General features: G+C 36.8%; 1 protein-coding gene across 2 annotated transcripts in view; it reads left to right on the plus strand.

Annotated features, from left to right (window-relative positions):
* Window positions 1–21,045, plus strand: part of SLC9A7 (solute carrier family 9 member A7) — a 47,478-nt gene that overhangs the window by 19,867 nt on the left and 6,566 nt on the right. The window contains exons 4-14 of one of the 2 annotated variants that reach the window (XM_072412747.1): window positions 1,307–1,383; window positions 3,210–3,322; window positions 4,980–5,085; window positions 5,857–6,003; window positions 7,323–7,423; window positions 8,274–8,362; window positions 9,191–9,304; window positions 10,533–10,644; window positions 12,418–12,571; window positions 12,825–12,884; window positions 20,112–20,175. In XM_072412747.1, the coding sequence (XP_072268848.1) occupies window positions 1,307–1,383; window positions 3,210–3,322; window positions 4,980–5,085; window positions 5,857–6,003; window positions 7,323–7,423; window positions 8,274–8,362; window positions 9,191–9,304; window positions 10,533–10,644; window positions 12,418–12,571; window positions 12,825–12,884; window positions 20,112–20,175 (1,137 nt within the window). The remainder of the gene's footprint in view (window positions 1–1,306; window positions 1,384–3,209; window positions 3,323–4,979; window positions 5,086–5,856; window positions 6,004–7,322; window positions 7,424–8,273; window positions 8,363–9,190; window positions 9,305–10,532; window positions 10,645–12,417; window positions 12,572–12,824; window positions 12,885–20,111; window positions 20,176–21,045) is intronic. The other variant, XM_072412755.1, reaches the window with a different exon arrangement.

A 21,045-nucleotide genomic window follows, 5' to 3' on the forward strand; every position in this document is an offset into this window, starting at 1 on the left:
CTAATCTACACCAGGACGTTTCCTTCAAGCACGTTTATGGGCTGTATCTTAAACGTTGCTTGCAACGTTTAAAGAATTAAAATGCAGGGTAAATGCGGGAAACACTTGAAAATGCTCCCATTGAACTCAAAGAGGCTTTTACAAGCGTTTTTAAGCTTTTTATGAAAGCATCAATTGAAAACAATGGGGGCTTTTATAAGCGTTTTTAGCAGGACTTTGGGATCTCAAAGCTCACTTTAATAAGGAGACTCCAAGATCTAGACCACTCCACCCTGGGGAATGAGTACAGGGGTACAAAAAAAAACATGTGTGACGTGTTTTGTATCTGTAACACATACTACAGCTACTCTAGGGCTGCCGGAGCAATCACGGGAGCGGAGATGTTAGCATAGCAGAGCTCTGCTGATTGGCCTTCTCCCTCATTCGCTGAGGATAGGGAAATCCTGATGATTCTTGAGCTGTCATCAGGGTTTCCTATTTCTCAGCCAATCACAGAGCACAAGCGATGAATGGGGACAAGTCTCCCCATTCAAGTCTAGTGCTGAATGGCTGAGAAACGGAAAACCTCAGCCAATCACAGAGCTCTAGAGGTGGATGGAGAGCCTTGTCCTCATTTACCCCTAGTGCCCGGGGATCCCTCACTGTCCGGAGGAGTCCCAGGTCTGTGCTCATATCATAATTGGACCCGTGGGAATCATCCTGTCATTGGGATAACCTGTAAAAAAAAAAAAAGTTTAGTTACACAAACACACACACACATTTAATAAAATAATTTAACAATAATTTAATTTAACATTAATTTAACATGTAGCAAGCTGTGGTATCAGACACTGACTATTGCACCACTTCTCTAATAGTTGCTTCTATACTGCTGCTCCATTTCCCACATGTTAAATGGTTAAAACCTTGAAAAATTTGCTTATTGCTTTTAAAACACTTTTAGTATCTCTGCTTCTGGATATTATTTTTTTTATAATGACAATTAAGTTGTGACCAGTTAAAATATTGTAAAAAATTGGTGTTATAACTCGTTTAATCATTTTCCCACTTGTAGTACCCAAACAGTATTTATGGAAATTTCCGCTATGTAGTTACATTAGAAGCAAACACTTAATCACCTGGGGCATAAATTAGCCCTTTAGTTCTTTATTAACCAGTAGCATCATGTCTGAATTCATTTCACTTGCTTCTAGTAAACTGAGGGTTTACCTGAATAGGTTGTACTTTTTCGTTGTTTATATCTATTGCACACTTTTATTTGGATGTTATCAGCTTTAACATTTGTACATTTTTTATTCTTTTACAGAGACACTTCTTTAGAAATATTGGATCTATTCTTGTCTATGCTTTCTTTGGTACTGCAGTCTCGTGCTTCATTATTGGGTGAGTCATATAAGTGTGATGATAGGGATGATATACAATCACACAGTGAAGGCCTGTGTTGTTTGATAATAATACCTCTGCTTGTGTCTGCATAGTCTGTGTTCCTCATCCAGATTGTGCCATGGCAGCAATACCGCTATATATATCCTTTTACAGCTCTGCAGTTTTCTGACCTGCATAAGATTAGAGCAGCTATAAATATTTTGCAGAGAAACACATTGTGCTTTTTAAAAAGAGATCTTTTGTACTACATTCTATAACCCTATTCTGCAGCATAATTTAATAACGCCAGTCACTGATTAAAGCATAGAATGGAATACAGTAAGAAATGCTTATGATACTTCCTAGCAACTATTTAGTTTAAAGTATAGACTGAAAACAGCAATGGTGCAGTACAGATTGATTTAATTAGCTTTTTATGATCCAGCAAATCTACAGTTTTTTTTTATGTGGTGGCCTTTTATCAGAACTATTAGTTATCAAGTAAAGCTTTGGCGTGCAGACTTGTGAAAACATCCATTTCTGATGGGTGGTACATGTTCATTTACCATTTCCTGGTAAACTTTTTTCTGGTGACAAAAAGTGGCACACCCTTTATGGCACACAGGGTAAGGCCGGGAACTTGTGTGTTCTGTATCATGTGCTATGCATGGCTAACTTTTGTATCTGGGCACGGCTGTACACAGTGATCACTTACAGGAAATGAGTTGAAGGTTCCCCATTGGAAAGAGGAAGTTTCAAGCCTTTCAAATCTGTGGTCATCAAATTTCCCGGTCTGTTGATCTCAAATGTAACTCATGACATCACTAAAGGATCTTGCATAATATTTATTCTAATTCAACAGAGAGCTGCTGTGTAGACTGTATGCATGCCACAAGAAATTCCCAGATTTTGGGGACAACCTTCAGAAGACTGGAGACGGTGCATAAGACTACTAGGAGTTACTACCATTTTACAAACCAAAGTTTACAAATCATTTTAGTGTTCCCTATAGCTCTTATGGTGCCACATCTGATGTTTGTGATATCTGATATAGCTAGGGTTGTAATATCCAAGAAAGAAAAGATTATGTTTTCTGGGAGACTAGAAAATAAAGGCATATTAGATGTGGTGTCTAGAGTTGGGCTTTAACTTTGTCTTCAGGCTATGTTTCCTGGATTGAATAAGCACCTATGTAAGGAAAACACTGAATACTTTTTCAGAGACCCATAAAAAGGTGCCCTAGGACCACAAGATTGGCTTTAAAAAAGTATTGAAAAATATATTTAAAATTGAATATGTATTTTTATGGATAAGTGTGATAGGATATGTTTGGAGAATACATTGAGTGAGTAGTCAATTACTGAGTAATGTGTTCTGCAGTAAGAGACTTTCCAGCAGTGGTATGTCTTTCAGAATTCATTATTCCTTCACGGTCCAAATGTTTTTTTCCAAAAGCTAACATATTTATTTACACAAATGTATTTTTGTTTTTCATTTTCAAATACAAAAGCTTTATTACAAAAAAATAGAAATCAAGTATAAAAGGAATGTATTAGATGATAAAACAGAATATGTTTAACGATCACTATTAGATTTAAATGCTAATGTAATTTCACTGGTGGGAACATGGGTGTATATCTGCTTTCTAGATGATAATTTATAATATTCATAAAAACAATTATCTGTGTTAAAATTAGTGGAGCTTCTAGCTTTGTTTATTTCTTGCAAAATGGAATTGGAATTTTATAACAAAGCTATAAGCAATATTTTCCAATTGGTTCCACTTCATTTGAAAATTAAGAATCCCTTTTCTTTTTATGTTTTTTCTCTCGTATTTCACACAGAAATCTCATGTATGGAGTGGTGAAATTAATGAAGCTTGTTGGTCAGCTTGACGGCAAATTTTACTATACTGACTGTCTCTTTTTTGGGGCTATCATCTCTGCAACAGATCCAGGTACACTTAATGTTTTATATTTTTCTTCTATTATAGATTTCACTAACTGCTATAGGTTTAATTTTTATGAATCACTGTAGGGGAAATTTAGCAGGTAGGGATCAGTAAATGTTGGTGTTGAAGAACAGAGGAGAATGTAAATCTTTAATTTTGTTCATTCTTCTTGTCCTTTAATTCAGCAGTCACCAACCATTGGTCTGCGACCCCGAGCAGGGTCAGGTGAAGTACCCCGCTGGGGGATGCACCGGCCAGAGCCGCAGATCATGTCCTCAGTACAGTTCCCAGGCTCGGGGAAGTGGGCGGGCTGTGTCTCTGGACACAACCCGCCCACTCTCTCATTACAGGCTCAGATCTGCGATGGGAAAGTGGGCGGGGTAATGTCATTACGATGTCACTCTGGGGGAGGTTTCTCCCCCTTTGAGTGACACCCGGCTCCCCGCGAATTCGCGGTCAGAAGCTGGTGATTTTAGTGGTCGGCGCGACCGAAAAAGTTGGTGACCACTGCTCTAATTCATCTAAGTAGCATTTTCCCATAGGCCTGAGGACTTGTGAAGAAAAGAGACAGTTGGGAAGTGTATGTATTATATTCAGAAATCACTTAAGCTTTGAATTTAATACCTGAAGGTGTGAATGATGATTTCATGTAATTGTCCACATTAACCCCCCCAGCGTTCTAATTCTGTCCGTATTTCCACTCAAAAAGCTTTACATTTTTTTGCATGGAAATTTTTTTTTTTAATTGTAGACCTATAACTCTTAGGCATAACTCACCGAAATTTGTCCAATATTTATTACATTTAATAATAAACTTTAAATAAAAAAACACAAAAATTTGGTAAAAAAGGATTGCATAAAAATAATGAAAACTGTAATATACAGTAGCATGTATAATATATAATAAAGTTATATATATAATATATAAAGATTTCTTTGTATTGGACTCAATACAGCTATTTTGTATTAAATCCAAAACAAAATTATTTTAATTTGCCGCCGCTTCTCTCGTCTGCACCGACGCATGCACTAACGTCATTGGTAAACCCCGGGAATCATCTCTGCATTCTCTGGCTGGAGATCGGAGGGAGAAGACATGTCCCGAAGACCTGCAGGGACCAGCAGGACGCCGGGGGACGACAATGGAACAAGGTAAGTGGGTTTTTTAAATCTTTTTAGCGACCCCAAGTGTGACATTGGGATTACCGCTAGGGGGATTAATTGTTCACAATCTATAAATATATAATCTATAAGGTTATAGTAATTGCAATGAGTTTGGCTTTGCATTAACATTCCAGAAGTAGTACCAGATAAGATGCCTGGTATAGATTAAACCATTTATATGTACAACCTTCTCACTGACATTTTACAACGTAAAAAAAATCTGTAAGTGACCCAGTTTTTTAAAAGGAAGCATTCTGTCCCAGTCTTCTGGGTGAGTCATGTGAGGACAGTGATTGGTTTCTATGCTGCCAGACAGGCAGATGGTTTCCCACCCCGCTTACTTCTACAGTTCTAATTAAATTTCCCTTAATTGTATAAATAAAATCAGACACTATTACTGAATGTTTTGTTTGACATAAGCTCCAACTTAATAATGTTAGTGATGACATATTTGGCTAGTCAACTAGAACTAATAAGTTACTCTTTTGGTTCTTTAAAGTGACAGTCCTAGCTATATTCAATGATCTTCGTGCTGATGTTGACCTGTACGCTCTTCTGTTTGGAGAAAGTGTCCTCAATGATGCTGTAGCCATCGTGCTGTCATCGTAAGTACTTTGTTTTTTGTTGTTTTGAAAATTAAATCTAATACAGTCCCGATGTTGATAGGCATGGACCTCTTCCATGCAGTTATGTATGGCAGTATAGTAACTCATTAGTGTCCACCAATGTTAAGGTCCTGGCTCCAATGGAAAACTATAAATGTATTGTAAATGATGGATTATGAATCTTTGAGGAAGGGAGGAATTGATACAACAGTCTGTCTTAGAAACACCTAAATCATGGCACCCTTTCATACAAGCTGGGGCCCTTTTGTCATGTGAAACTTTTATTGCTAGAATGTGGTATTGTGGGTCATATGCTATTTACCTTATGTCAGAGCAGAGCGCTAAACGAGTAAAAGGAGAGACAGGGCCAAAGTTATCCTGGGAGACTATCCTGGGAGAACCTGAGTGAACCAGCAAATCTGTAATGGATCTGGTCCAGGACTAAAACCATTTGCCAAATAGGAAACTATTTTAAGGAAATCCATTCTAGGTTTGCTGGCCCTGTCCATTGCTTTCCGGATTAACAGCACTGATTGTATGCTGAAACCCTAACACTTTTGTCATGAATGGGTATGAGGCACAAATAAAGATTTATTTGGCTGAAATCATCCTAAAATAACTTGATTTGAGGTCCTGCCACACAGGATATTCTTTAGATAAACTTTAATGTTTCTGACATAAGAACCTCTCTCTCCTTACCCACTCAGTTCTCTTGGTTAATTTTGCCACAAATGTCTGTCCTCCTTGTCTATAACATTTTGTGTTTTCCAGGTCTATTGTTGCATATCAACCAACTAGGGAAAACATGCACACTTTTGATGCTGCTGCCTTTTTCAAGTCGGTTGGAGTTTTTGTTGGCATTTTCAGTGGTTCTTTCGCAATGGGAGTTTGTACTGGTGTATCAACAGCTCTTATATCCTTTCATGGGTTTACATGTAATTATCTGCTTTCTAATATAATGCATGTGGCTTATTTTATGACCACGGAACATAAGTACTGAAAATAAGGCCTGTGGTTTTGTTTTTCTAATGTGCTTCCGATCTTCCCTGTGTATGTAACTGACATAGTTACAAGTGAAGGAAATTTTTGTTGTACTGTTTAGAAGATGTTTCCAAATACATTTATCTTAAGTCTTTATTCAATGGGCTGCTATGTAAAGTGGTTCTACAGCAGTTTGCATTTTTTAAATAGTACTGCACAACCTAGAATATTGTTGTAACAAATAAATATAAGTAATTGACAGCAGTGTGCTTCTTCAAAAGCTTCATGTAACACCTCTGGTTGGTGAGGTGTTCAAGGACTTATATTAGGAGAGATTTCCAAAGACATAAGCAATCATTTGCAAGTAGTCACAAAGTAGTTGAAATGTTTTTTATAAAACAGGAAATGGCCCATGATCCTTTGCAACATGTGTCAAGAAAACTGAAACACATATTAGGGCTTTTCACCAAATGCTAATAAATACATGTTATTACTTAATCCTCACTTTTTGGCTACCACTGGTGTTAGGCCTTAGGTTTCTGTATGTGACATTTCTAATGGAAGTAGCCACCCCTGCCCTATTTGCCAGACCTGTGCCTTTTGTAGAAGTGGGTTCAGGTTCACTGCACTGGAAAAGATGGCTTTCAAACTAATATGTAGTCAATGGGCCTGATTTGTTAAAGCTCTCCAAGACTGGAGAGGATACACTTTCATCAGTGAACCTGGGTGATCCAGCAAACCAGGAATAGATTTCTTTAAAGTAATTTGCTAGCAAATGCTTTGAATCTTGGACCAGATCCCCTCCAGGTTTGCTGGATCACCGAGCTTCACTGATGATAGTGTATCCTCTCCAGCCTTGGCAAGCTTTATTAAATCGGGCCCAGTAAGTCAAGGAATGTGTACTTCACTGTTTTCATACAGGTTTAGGCTTATCCTATTTTGTTTGTTAAAAATACTTAATAATAAAAAAATACTGAAGAATAAAACTTTAAAACATTTTATTCTTCATGTTTGGTAATATAGAATATAATAAAAGATAAACAATCCCTGTTAATTTTGCCTAAAATCCAGTAAATTTCAGTTCACTTGCTAGACATGCAATTTACACATAGTCATTTTTGTTGTCTTTTGTCTTTGTCAACTATAAAACTGCCTTGCCTAAAAACATTTCTTAATAATTTGTTTCAGTTTACCTTTCCACAATGTTTCTAATGTACAGCTTGTAGTTTTTTTTCTTAACTTGTTGGTAACGTAACCAAGTTTACCAAGCTGCATTGCTTTCCCTTGCTGGAGACGGCCTTGTTCTTTCTGCTATCGTGGAGTACTTTCCTTCTGGCTGAAGCATGTGGCTTTACAGGTAACTGTATTCAGAAATGTACAACATGAATTGTGTGTGAGAATAAGAATAATGGAGTTTTGTGTTTCATGTTTACACCAGTTTGTCTGCTTTCAGAACAGTTGGTAGATGCCAGCATTTTATGAAAGTGCTTATCATGGTGTATGTTGTTCCATCTGCACTCATTCAAACAAAAAATATGTCACACCCAAAACCAACATTTTTGGACCACACAGGGCTGCATTATCAGGCATGTGATAAACATATGACAAACGGTGCAAAAAGGTTAAAAAGTACATCTGCCAGTGGTGCAGGTACAGAAAGTGAAATCGATTACAAACTGTACAAATAAATGTGTACATGCTAAAAATTAGAGTTGGATATGAATACTAAAGTTGCTCGCTCATGCAATCTATGAAATAATGCTGCATTCAGTTGTCATGTAACAATCCAATCTGCTGTTGGAGCTGTTACTGCTGTAATTTGTGAATGCATAAATAAATGCAAGCATCACTGTAAGACACACATGAATTAAACTGTTGTTATGCAACAGTGAGGTGTTACAGGCTTCATTATTATCTTTTTCCTTCAGACACTTCTGGGTGTGTATGATGCCCGCTCACTATTGCTTCTTTCCCAACCCACTGGTTTAGCACTAGCGTGCTCTACAGCAAAAGGCACATAAAGAGAGGTCCTGTCTATTTTTCAGGACTCCCCATGATGGGTGTTCTACAGAATTAAACTTAACACAATATATCATCAGTTATCCAGACAGCATATAAAACCTTAAACGGGTTCTGATCTGTAGGAAGACTGTTCTGGCTTTGATTGTAGGTATCAGATCTGACACATTTTTATATTGTGATTACAGGTGTAGTTGCTGTCCTGTTTTGTGGTATCACACAAGCACATTATACGTATAATAATTTATCACTGGAATCAAGAAGTAGAACCAAACAGGTAAGGAGAGCTGCCTCTGTTTTTTTTTTTCATTAGAAAATTAAATGATGCTGAGCTTGGAAAATACACCAGAGCTTGTGATATAGGTAGTGTGTTATTGTATACAGGGAGTTTTCAAATCTTTTTAAATGCTCCTGATTAATTGATCAAGTGCACAGATTAATTATAATATGAACATACTAATTATGATATTTTAATGCTTATTTGCTGGGGCAAATAGCAGTCTGTTTGTGTTGGCTTTCACATTGTAACCTGCATCTAAAAACTATTTAAAAATAAATGTAGTTTTTCATAGACCTCAAGTTAGTATTTGCTCCAGTTTTCATAAGCCTGCCTCTGTCTACTAAAATTGAGAACTGGGTTAATTGCGCAACCTTAAAGGAATCTGTGCTAAAGGAAATATGTAAACTGCCATTGATCTTCTTTTGAAGTGCTAGTAACTGGCTGTCAAACAGTGCATGGTTTTGAATAGGTATCTAGGACAACAATGTAAATCATGGAGATGTATGCGTCCTCTATCACCCCACTACATAAATCTCAATAAAAAAAATTGTAAACAAGTCAGCTGGGCAGCATGTTCCCTTTAAATCCTTCAAAGAAAACTTTTTTACCTAAAGGGAAGGAATCTTTTTGGGGATGTTGAATAGCAAGTCCCGGGGGTTGCTTTCCATCAACAAATGCACTAGCAATGTTTTTCATTTGTACCCTGAAAAACGTCTGCAGGCCAGTCACATTGCAGATTGAGTCTTTACAATCTAAAGTTTATTACAGTAATTTCCAATCCTTTGTTTTACAGCTTTAATTAACTCCTTCATGTTTTTTCTGCAGCTGTTTGAGGTCTTGCACTTTCTGGCCGAAAACTTCATATTTTCCTACATGGGTCTAGCACTCTTCACCTTTCAGAAACATGTGTTCAGTCCCATTTTTATCGTTGGGGCTTTTGTATCCTTTGTGTTCTTGTAATATTTGGTTTGTATATAGTTTTTCTGTTGTCTTGGAGCTCACTGACAGATATGCATTCCATCACAGAATGTCATGTTGCACATTTGCGTTAGGCTTTTGTATTGCAATGGAACAATCAGAATGACAGGGGAGTGCCTTAAGCAATACAAATCCTCGTCTTCAATATTTTGGCTTTAAATAGCACATAACTAGGCTACAGGAAAAGTGAATTGCTATCCTTACACTGTTAATATAAAATTATTTACTGGGACTGATTTATTAAAGCTCTTCAAGGTTGGAGAAAATACACTTTTATTAGTGAAGCTGGGTGATCCTGCAAACCTGGAATGGATCTGGTCCAGGATTCAAAACATCTGCTAGCAAATAGCAAATTACGTCCATGAAATCCATTCCAGGTTTGCTGGATCACCCAGCTTCACTGATGAAAGTGTATCCTCTTCAGCCTTGGAGAGCTTTAAAACATCAGGCCCACTTTGTCTGCACTGTTGCAAAAAAAAAGAAATAATGCTTATGTATTACAGTCACCTAATGCCAAATTGCAGCATTCCTTATATAATTTAGTATGTTAAGAACTAGTGATCTTTAGAGAGTTCTTTAAAATACAAACATTCTTCTGTGCAGTAAATGGGCATTGAATAATTCATTTTATTATGTTATATCCTATCCAACAAATAACATGAATGTTTGCTTTGATAATTTCTTTCTGAAAATACTTGTTTCAAAGCTTTTTACTTTGTCTTTTTTGCTAAATATCCCAAGCCAAAAAAAGCCAGTCACTGGTTAGCATTCAGTAGAAAAGGATCCTTCTGCAGAGGTCCAACACCTATCCACTGAATCATACTTATATCTCTCCATTCAGCAAAGCCCATGCTACATGCTGGTACAGTGCTGCTACATTATCTATGTCAGCTCATGTATACGAACAAATCCTACAATAATACGTTTGTTATTGTCACAGGCACTAGATGCCATAAAAAGAAATTACAAAAGGTACTTACGAGCCAGATTTCAGACAAAAATGATTTTTATCTTTTAATTATTGCAACTTTGAGAGAAGGGTATTGAAAATGTTTTTATATAGATTTCTGTGTTATTATTATTTCTTTCCTATACCATAGTTTACAATCTGGTAGGTAGGGCAAATATATTAAAGCATCTAATGATCTTTCTTCTTGAGTTTTGAGACCTTAACCTCCACCCTCTATAGATAGCTGTGTTCGTTGGGAGAGCAGCTCATGTATATCCACTGTCCTTTTTCCTGAACTTGGGCAGACGGCACAAGATTGGTTGGAACTTTCAGCACATGATGATGTTTTCAGGTATGCTTATGTCAGATGTGCCACATTTTCCCCCATCTTGTTAGTTTTTCACTTTGTATATGGGAAGAACCCCATATTCTCCTAATTCATGTCATAGGAAGACTTTGCTTGTCTTCGCAGCATAAACAATCCTGAAACAGATCTGAGGGAGGAAGATTGCATCCATCATATTTTATGTAAATCTTTACTGTGATCTTTATTATGGCTGTACTTTAGTCTACTAATAGAAAAGCTTGAGCAATCTAGGCACCTTGCTTATTTATTAATGAGGCATGTGTCAGTTCAATTTTCTTTATTTCCTCAAGTTATTACTTTGCACCTTCAGCGAATACATACAAACAAATTGCTGTTCCTAATGGTCATGATGCATTAGTATTTATGAACTGAGCTCTCTGCAGAAACAAAAACAGTGGATGTCATGTTGATAATACTGCTAGAGGACCTAGTTTTGGAGCCCTCCCTGCCACTAAATGAAAAAGTCACTGGTCTACTTTTTACTAAAATGTATTAATGATATAACTAATTATTTTTTTATTTTATTTAATTCCCTGGTATTGTGTTGGTATAGTGTAGACTATATTTTTTTTTTTGGAGCCTTTCAATGTCATGACAAGGTTCGTGTAGACCAATAGACATGCTATTTAGTATACATTCCTATGTTTGAAAAAAGTTCAGATAACACATAAAGGCCATGATTAATCAAGCTGTGATAACAGTTTAAGTGGAACTCAGCTACACTTTAAGATGTGGCTCAGAGTTGGCATCTCTTTCTATACTTGTACAATATGGCTGACTTATCACTGGATTTCCATCCACTAGTACTAATAGCCCTGTGATATTCTTTGCTGTCCTGTCCCTGACTATTTACATCTAATTGTTAATTTCTTCAGCTTCTGATGTCTTAGCTGCTCAAGATTGGAGCAGAGTGGTAGTACAATGTAGCTCCGGGATGAATGTCTTCCTGCCTCTTTTTTTGGCACTTAAAAAATCCCTGGAATGGGCTAGGAGCATTTACTGCCCTACACCACAGGCAGTGGGCAGGAGGAAAAAATCGCTAGGACTTGGAAGAAATAGTTATTTGGCTAAAGTAAAATGCAAAGCATTTGTATACCAAGTCTGAGTATCTGTATAACAAATCCTAATATACCCAATGAATATAATTTTGGAGAACTTTATACATATGTTTGGATACTGTGGACATCTATTGGACATGAAAATGAAATACTCAAATCAGACCCTAGATATTATTTTTATATATTACATGAGTACAACATAGGAAGTAAAGAAATGATAACAGCAGTAGTGTGTGCTGCACTGAGGTGGGAATTGAGGGCAACCCTAAGTCTAGGGGAAAAGAGGAAGTTTGTGGATGAGAATGTGTTAGTCATGTCAGGATACTGTTTTACCTGGTAATATAAAAAGGAGCAAGCACTTCCATGTTTTAGGTGTATCTGATCAGTAGTCATTCTAAGACCTTGCACTGCACACGTGACATAAAGAGACATTTTGTAGCCATCTTTTGCGTTCTTTTGACGCCTTAAATATATCCGTAGTCATTGATACATTACATGATCAAAAAGAACTGGAGGAATATTGAAGTAAAAAATGCTAGCTGCAGAAATGTAGAATGATCAAGTATTCCGAAAAGAAACTAAGTTAAGTCTTTATTAATTAGTGCTACTACAAAAGGCTACAACTTGTGTCTTGTATTTTTGGGGGGATGGGTATTTATTGGGTTTCAATCCTTCATTGAGGAATTTGTTTTTCCAACAGGTCTTCGTGGAGCAATGGCATTTACGCTTGCAATTCGTGACACAGCCACATATGCCCATCAGATGATGTTCTCAACAACTCTTCTAATTGTATTTTTTACAGTCTGGGTAATAGGTGGCGGAACAACACCCATGTTATCCTGGCTGAATATCAGGTGAGTGCTATCCCATCTCTTGTGGTGGGAAAAAATATGTTGCTTTGAACTTTTGTGCTAAATTCTTGAGCTAAATTCTAGCATCTAATTTGCCACTAAGTTTCCATCAGAGTGGAGCAGAATGTTTACCTATTTCTAAAATTTGTACAGGTTTGTATTTTTTACCTGTAGGCTGTCACATCATGTAGTAAAGCAGCTCCATCATCTTCCATACCACTATCTTCATTTTCATTTCATTCTTGTACTGTACCAGAGTTGGCGACCATGTGCCATCGTTGGAGGATGAGACTGTTAGACGTTGGCAGTATTTCAGGTGATTTGGTTCTTCCATGTGAAATTAACTCGCAACTGCTTTGAGTACAATCCTTGGGAAACCTCTTACATGGGCTTTTTGCTGTGTTGGCCTAGCTACCCTTCTTTTAGGACTGTAGCCTTTGTATGCACTTGCTCTGTGCTTTTCTTTCTTCTGCAACTTATAACATTATCACTATGTGAATTAGAAGCTAGATTTCTGAAAGAGATTACATGATTAGAGTTCAACTTTTAGTTGTTAGCAATACTCTTCCTCCAATGAATGTCTGCATTAAAGCAGTTAATGTACCTCTTCTCGCTTCCACATTACTGAAAACTTCTTCTTCTGGTCCATCAGCCATCTTAATTGGCTAGACTGTGTACATTCTATATGAGACTGCAAACAGGTGGAGTAAGTTTGTGTAATTGCAGAAGAGACACACCATGTCTTTTATGCAATTAAACACCCTGCATTCTCATTTTTCTTTTTAATTTTAATTCCACTAGAAGGATACAAGCTTATTTTACCAGGTTTTCAATAATCTCAGAGTCTATTATAGGAACAACTTCAAATTGTTTTATAAACATATAACTGAAAAGATAAACATGTGACTTTTCAAAGCGATAGATGGATTTCCTGTTAAATGATGTACATGGCAACCGCTCTGTCTTTAGAATATCTAAAGATAAAAATTAAGATTACATTAAAAAATGCACTTATCTAAGTAGTGGAAAGTAGCAGCAGTACATCTTACCACTGAGCACATCCAACATTCCTATTGTCAAACATCATATACAGCCACTTTGTAGTTTAGCTTGCTGTGCAAAGAAAAAATTGTAAAAAAATAAATACATTTTTGAAGCATGACATATGCATACAGATTCTGGCATCATATGACCAAATCTACCATTGGCTACAGAAATTATTTTCTAGCAAAGCGTACAATTCGTAAGAGCCTAATTTGCCATTACAAAATAACAATAATACAATAACCAAAAACTTTAAACTGCAAGTTGCTAAAAATAAAGAGTTTCTTCAAATTTCAGGTTGTAATGATTATTACTAAATTAAATTACTCACCAGTTTCATACTAGTGTTCCTGTATCTCATTTCTTTTTTTGCATTTTGTGGAGAAAAAAAACAAAATATAAGGAGAGTGAGGTTAGTTCTTCGTAGGGATATTATATTCATCTGCCAAGCCTACTTTGGTTTCAACAGAAGTGTAAGAGAAGGATAGAAAATGGGCTTTTTTAGGCAGGTAGTTTTAGTAACCGAGAAATATATCTAAAACAAAGTTTATTTAGTTGAAAATACAAAGTAAAATGAATAGATAAAATGATATATACATGTATTAACACCAAGGTTTGCTAGGTGAATATACTTTTAGGGCTAAAGATGTCCTTTCCAAAAATGTTTGGATTGTATGGGTACAAAGGATGGTGGGAAACATATAAGAAGTATGGGTTATTCACTCTTAACTGATGCGTTTCGCCCACTATGGGCTTCCTCGGGAGTTTTGAGAGATCAGACACAAAATATATTACAAAACAAGTAAGTACATTAAGTGAAAAAATGTGTACTGAGTGTATGCAAGGCATGTTTTCAAACCATGTGCAAAGCTTATATCTGGATTAGTATAAATTATTTCGAATGATACATATAGTAAACTATAATTATAAAGGTTTTATATCCAATAATGAAATTAACTTACTTTATCTGTTGTTTTGGAGAAATTTTCAAAACAATACAAGCAATTAATCTGGTAGTAATTCGATATCCTAACCTGGTCAGCTTCTCTCCCTCACAAGCCAGATTATTGCTTGTATTGTTTTGAAAATTTCTCCACAACAACATATAGGTTATAAGTTAATTTCATTATTATGCCTTGAATACACTTTGTAAACATTTTCTCACCTAATGTACTTACTTGTTTTTTAATATATTTTGTCGCAGCACTCTGATCCCTCAAAAATCCCCTGAGGAAGCCCATAGTGGGCGAAACGCGTCGAGCAAAGAGTGATCAACCGATACAAGCCAATAATTTGTGGAAAGGACATGTTTAGCCCTAAAGTGTATTCACCTAGCAAGCCTTGGTGTTAATGCATGTATATATAATTTTTTGTATTTATTTTACTTTGTACTTTAAATTTAAAAAATTTGTTTTAGATATATTTATATATAATTTATATTATATTATATTTATATAGAGAAAAAAAAGAGCCAGGTTTTCTGTGGAATATCTGAACCAGATAAAGTTATTTACCCTGCCTAATACTGCAGGACAAAGAAATATAGCCTGGATTCATATTAGAGCTTAATAAAGGGAAATTGGCAGGTTCTGACTTTTCCAAAACGGTAAAGCAGATGTAATGTTCTGTTTCCTGTATTTAGGGAAGGCGTGGGGGAGTGGTGCAGTAGATTACAATGCTTGGGACACAGTCAGACTTCAGCTGCCCAAAGAATATATTGCTTCTCCAGAAGGCTCCCCAGATTGTGTACTCATTGCTCACCTGAATCCAGACTTCATGTTACAGAAAGGCCACTGGGTAGCCAGTAAAGTAGTGTGTTTAAAAGTATTGATATCCATATATTTGGACCCAGTACATCATTTACAGCACTGTTGGAGAGGTCTGCCCTATAAAGAACTAAGCAATCAACATTCATCCTTTTATAATGGAAAATAATGGCTCTAATTTATAGGTGCTGTACAATTCACATTTTATTGATCAATTTTTAATGTAAAGCTGCGTACACACTGCCAATTTTTGTCGTTGGAAAGGATCTTTCACGATCCTTTCCAACGACAAGGGGTGCAAGATGCATGAATGATGCTGTACATACAGCACCGTTCATGCTCTATGGAGAGGGGAGGGGGAGAGCGACGGAGCGGCACCCTGCTGCGCGCTCTCCCCTTCACTTTCATTACAATCGGCTGTCGTCCATCGTCCGTGGATCCGGCAGGTTGGTCGTCCGGACGATGGACGACACCGACTGTACACACGGCAGATTTTCGCCCGATAATTGGCCGATGCCGATTATCGGGCGATAAAAATCTGACGTGTGTACGTAGCTTAAACATGGGACATACAAGGTAACCTGGAGTGAAGACTCATTAAATACTATCAAGTACTATTAGGTACTTGATAGTGTTGAGGTAAACCGTTCAAAGAATTAAACTTATAATGCATTGGTTTTCCTAAAGCATAGTCTATTTCCATATGGAGACTTCTTTTGAAAATTAACTTGGCAGGGTATTGACTTGTGCAGTTGGAGTTGGATAGGCAACAATCCCAGTGAGATCACTTTTGGCAAATGTAATTCTTTTTAACAGTAATTATTCTTTCATGTACAGATTGGTAATTGAGGTTCAGAAAGAGGTCTGATGCTGGGGGATTCCAGGGGTCCTTCCAACTTGTACTACTTTAAATACATGTATTACTACTACTCTTAGATTTCTTGGAAAGAAGACTGCAATTAAATTATGTATCTCGATTTAAGAATATGGATTTACTATTATCCCTTCAGTCTGGCACCCAGGCTATGTCCAGTGAGATCCGTATCGTCTGCAAACTGTTTTGAAATTTAAAGTAAACCAAATATGGGGAACATTTCTCAGATAGCCACTGTCACCACAGTTCTTCTCTGCTTGTTTGTGTTCTCATTAGGTTCCTCCTTATCCAGGGGTTCTATAGTATTCAGACATAAAAACAGTTGTTTTGGTTGAGAGACTCGCCATTGCCGAATAAAACCCCCCATCTCAATGAAGGGACAATAAGGAGGCTTAGAAGGGAATGTGCTCATGTTTAGCCAAGGTATCTTTAGTTGATGTTTACATCCCAGAATATCTCTTCATTTAGGGTATCAGGTAATACTACATTACTACATTATAACATGGGTCTGCTGTGTGATGCCAGTTGCTGTTTGGAACTTTTTCTCCCACTTATACTTCCCTAGAGGGGCCCCAAGTCAGTTTTGTATAGGGACCTACTGTTGGCCATGTCTGTCACTGTTACATCAACACACTCTCTATTTGTAAAAGCTTTATTGTTCACAGCAGCAATCTTCCTGTTGAGCAGAGTCTCCTTTTCTTTCATGGAAACTGTTTTTTTTCTCCTGGACTTTTGCACCTATGGTGGTCCTGGTAAGCTTGCAGAAGAATGGAGCTTTGTGGCAACAGTATTTGTGGCATAAATATTCTCTTTGTAGTTATGAATTTCCAGAATTCTTCTTTTCCTTGGTGGCAACTAGGACTTCCATGCACAGCCGTGGAGTCCAAATTCTGTGCATCCTGTGCATTTGTTTTCATTCTATACTGATAGATTATGTACACTGCCATTGCTGAACTAATTCTAAAGAATTCAAATTGCTAAGATATTAAGATGATCTTTTTGTCTAAAAAGTTTCCATCACACATATGAGAAATGCATGCAGCCAGCTGCAGCACAAGTTGTGGCAAGCATTCTTTTTTAATGACAGCTTACATATTATCTCACTCAGGTTTTATTTAGTATGGAAGAATACTGCACATCTAAAATGCTGCAGAAAGAGAATTATAATTATATCAAGCAGACTTTTCAACTTTTATTAGGTGCACTTCCTTTGCAGTCATATTATTAACAGCCATGTGAAAAAGTAAGTACATCTCACTGAAACTGACTTTTCCTACATATTTAAACAAGCATACCATGCATACAAATAAAGAAGTTGTACTTGGATAAAAAACAAAAAACAAAGATATTTTGCCCTCAAAATTATCAATGAATGTAATGGTGTAAAGTGGAAAAAGTCAGAATACCTTTGGACTCAAAAGCTGGTATTGTCCTCTTTGACAAAACTATGCATTTTGGCTATTGCTCTACAGTAAATAACATTTTTGACCAGTCTTCCAAGTAAGATGTTTTTGGGTTTCCAAGTGTATAAACCCCTTTTTTCTGCTTTCTGAACTATTCCTGGGTGGATTTGTTTGTGTGTTTCAAATCATGATCATGTTAAAAGATCCATCTGCTTCAGTTTAAGCTTTTAGACCAACATTTTTCAATCTTTTTAACATGGGGGAACCCTTCAAATAACTTTCAGGTCTCAGTGAACAATATTTATGATATACCTAAATCAAGGGACATTAGCTTGTTGGTCGGTAGGAAGAACGCGTCCTACATTATTGTCCAGAGGGGAGAATGCCACCCTTGCAAATCAAAAACATAATTTGTGTGTGTGGTAACTGGTCAGGTGGTCCAGAAAGGCTCAAATTGCTCATTGTTCAAGGACCCCCTCTAGCAACCTCTGGAGGAACCCTAGGGTTCCACGGAGCACTGGTGGAGAAACACTGTTTTAGCCATACCTCTTCACATTCCCGCGTTTATATTAAGCAGAACAAGATTAACACTAGAGCAACACTAGATATATGAAACTTAGTTAACATGTTCTGTTGGAATACTCTTTAAGCTGTTCTAACCACTGGCACCTAACCTGACTGTTCATAACAAAAGCATACAAATACAATTTAGTTGTAATGAATAAAACTGAAGGTGTTCTTTTTTAATTAAGAAATTGTGTTTCGCTTTATCAATGAGTAGGAAACTAAAGTGCTGTTTTCTAACTAGATTCACTTGGCTAGAGTGTAGCTGTTTCAGCATTGCCTAGACTCCATGATACGCCCTTCAGATCACATAAACTCCTCTCCAGTAGCTCAACAAAGGAAGCTCTGTGGTGAGATCAAGGCTCACTTGTTTCATCGTGTCTTAGCCGGCAGTTTGAAATGAAAGTAAAGACAAATTGAAATGGGCTGTGTCATTCTGCAGCTGCCATGGTGAAATAATAGACTAATTCCATTCAGTCACCAATCAAAACAAAACAAATTACCTTTTCTTTTTGGAAATAACTGCTGCTGACATCATACCTTTCATTCAGTGAAAAAATGCCTAAGTAAATAGCGTGTGTCGAGTTACACGGACTGTTAGGAAAATATTTTCTAGCTATAGATGTGTCTTTTCTAGCTATAGATGTGTGGTATTAAAACAATTGAAAAACGATCTATGTTCAAAATTTAAAAAAAAGAAGAAGAAAAGTATTTGAACATGGCAAAGGTATGTGCAGCTTAACTATATGCAACAGCTGATCTTATCATCATGAAAAAAAAACATAAATCTGTATTTATTTAGTGGATGACGACCTCTTTTCAGCCTGCAGCTTTACGTTTTATGTGCACATACACAGATGACCTAGGTCAGTTTATGTTTCATATATTGCGAACTATATAAAGCACTTATTTCCATCCAAAGTTTTTCTCATGAGTAATAAGATTTTATATGCTCTATTTACACATAAACATGTTACCATGGAAACCAAAATATTTGCAAAAAAAAATATTTGCAAACTTCTTATGTGTTTTATAGTAAGTCTTGTCCTTCATTCAACAACATTTTCTATAAACTTTATGTTCTTAGAATGGATCTCTACCTACTTTACCATTAGCCTTCTTTATACTATTTACTACCTAATTTACCTGAGTTTAGACCAATTGTACAGCCAAGTGCTGAAATCAACATACCGTGTTTCCCCGATTTTAGGACATCCCCATTAAGTAAGCCAACCCTAAGTTTGTCATAATGCTTTTGTTAAGCCATGTTCTATTATCACTTGATGTGTTTGTGGCATATAATGGATTCACTCTTGTTAGGTTAATAAACTAATGTTTTTTAAAATGACCAGTCACATGATATTTTGTGAGCAAAACTAAGACCTAGGTTTTATATGTGTGAATGCTTTTAATGGTTCAAATAGAGGTAAATATACAAGCAGGTCCATAGTCGGGTAGTGTTGTTTCCTCTGCCACTCATGTTATACTACTGATAGTATCACTGTTACTTTCCTGTCAACTTGACAAATTTTACTATACAGAACTGCACCTGAAACCATAAAATGTTGTGCATGTGCACAATATTATGCAGATAGCTTTTATACAGTACTACAGAATAAATTACTATACTGCTGGTACATGGTGGGGGCCTGGGACACCTTGCTTAGTTGTCTTACTAAACCCGGCAGCTTGTTCAACTGTCAGCCATTTACACCTACAGTATGTCTTGGCTATGTGTGCTTATTAACTGCAGTCACGTGCACCTTCAATACTAATAATTCACCAGACTTGGCATTCTGTATTGCACCTCATTTCATTAATAATGTAAGAGAAGTCTCATTTTACTAGTGTGGTATAATCTATAGTAAATTGTTGAATTGTTTCTGTAACAGGGTAGGCGTTGATCCAGATCAAGACCCCCCTCCAACTAATGACAGTTTCCAAGTACTGCATGGAGTAAGTACCTAAACACTTGTGTTTTCTTCCTTTGTAAGTTAAGACATAGCCTGAATGAGTGGGTTTGCTGATGTTTAAATTAATTATGTAAATGTGCACTAAATGTGAATTGTTTTTTTTTTTAATCAAAATGCATTATTCCTAATATTATTATTAATATTAATAAACAGGATTTATTTAGCGCCAACATATTACGCAGCACTGTACATTAAATAGGAGTTGCAAATGACGGACAAATACAGACAATGATACAGAAGGAGAGGACTCTGCCCCAAAAAGCTTACAATCTAGGAAGTAACACACAATAGGATGGGAGATATGTAGTGGTGTGAAGTCGTGACGGTTTCAAAAGACAGAAGAAGATGGGTGAGCAAGTTTGAAAACATAGGTTTTGAGTGTTCTTTTATATGAGCGGAAAGTAGGAGCAAGCCGAATAGGACAAGGAAGACCAGAGAGTCAGGGGGGCTCTAGAAAAGTTTTGGAGCCATGTGTGAGATGAGGTTATGAGTGAGGAAGTCAGTTGTAGGTCATTGGAGGAGCTGAGAGAGCGGCTGGGAGAGTGTTTTTTTTACCAGGTCAGAAAGGTAAGTGGGACAAGAACTGTGGAGGGATTTGAAGGCAAAGCACAAGAGTTTGAATTTGAAGGTGAAATGGAAGCCAATGAATGGAAGAACAAAGAGATGCAGCAGAAGAGGAGGGGTGGAAAGGAGAGAGTCGGGTTAGTGGAATTCCAGAGAGGAGGATGTTACAGTAGTCCAGACGAGAGATAAGAGCGTGTACAAGGAATTTGGTGGAAATGTTCTGAATATGGGGGTAAATGAGAGGGCAAAATCAAAGGTGCCGCCAAGACAATGTGTCTGAGGGGAGGGA

Source organism: Pyxicephalus adspersus, chromosome 1 (genome assembly GCF_032062135.1).
Source record: "Pyxicephalus adspersus chromosome 1, UCB_Pads_2.0, whole genome shotgun sequence".
NCBI lineage: Eukaryota > Metazoa > Chordata > Amphibia > Anura > Pyxicephalidae > Pyxicephalus > Pyxicephalus adspersus.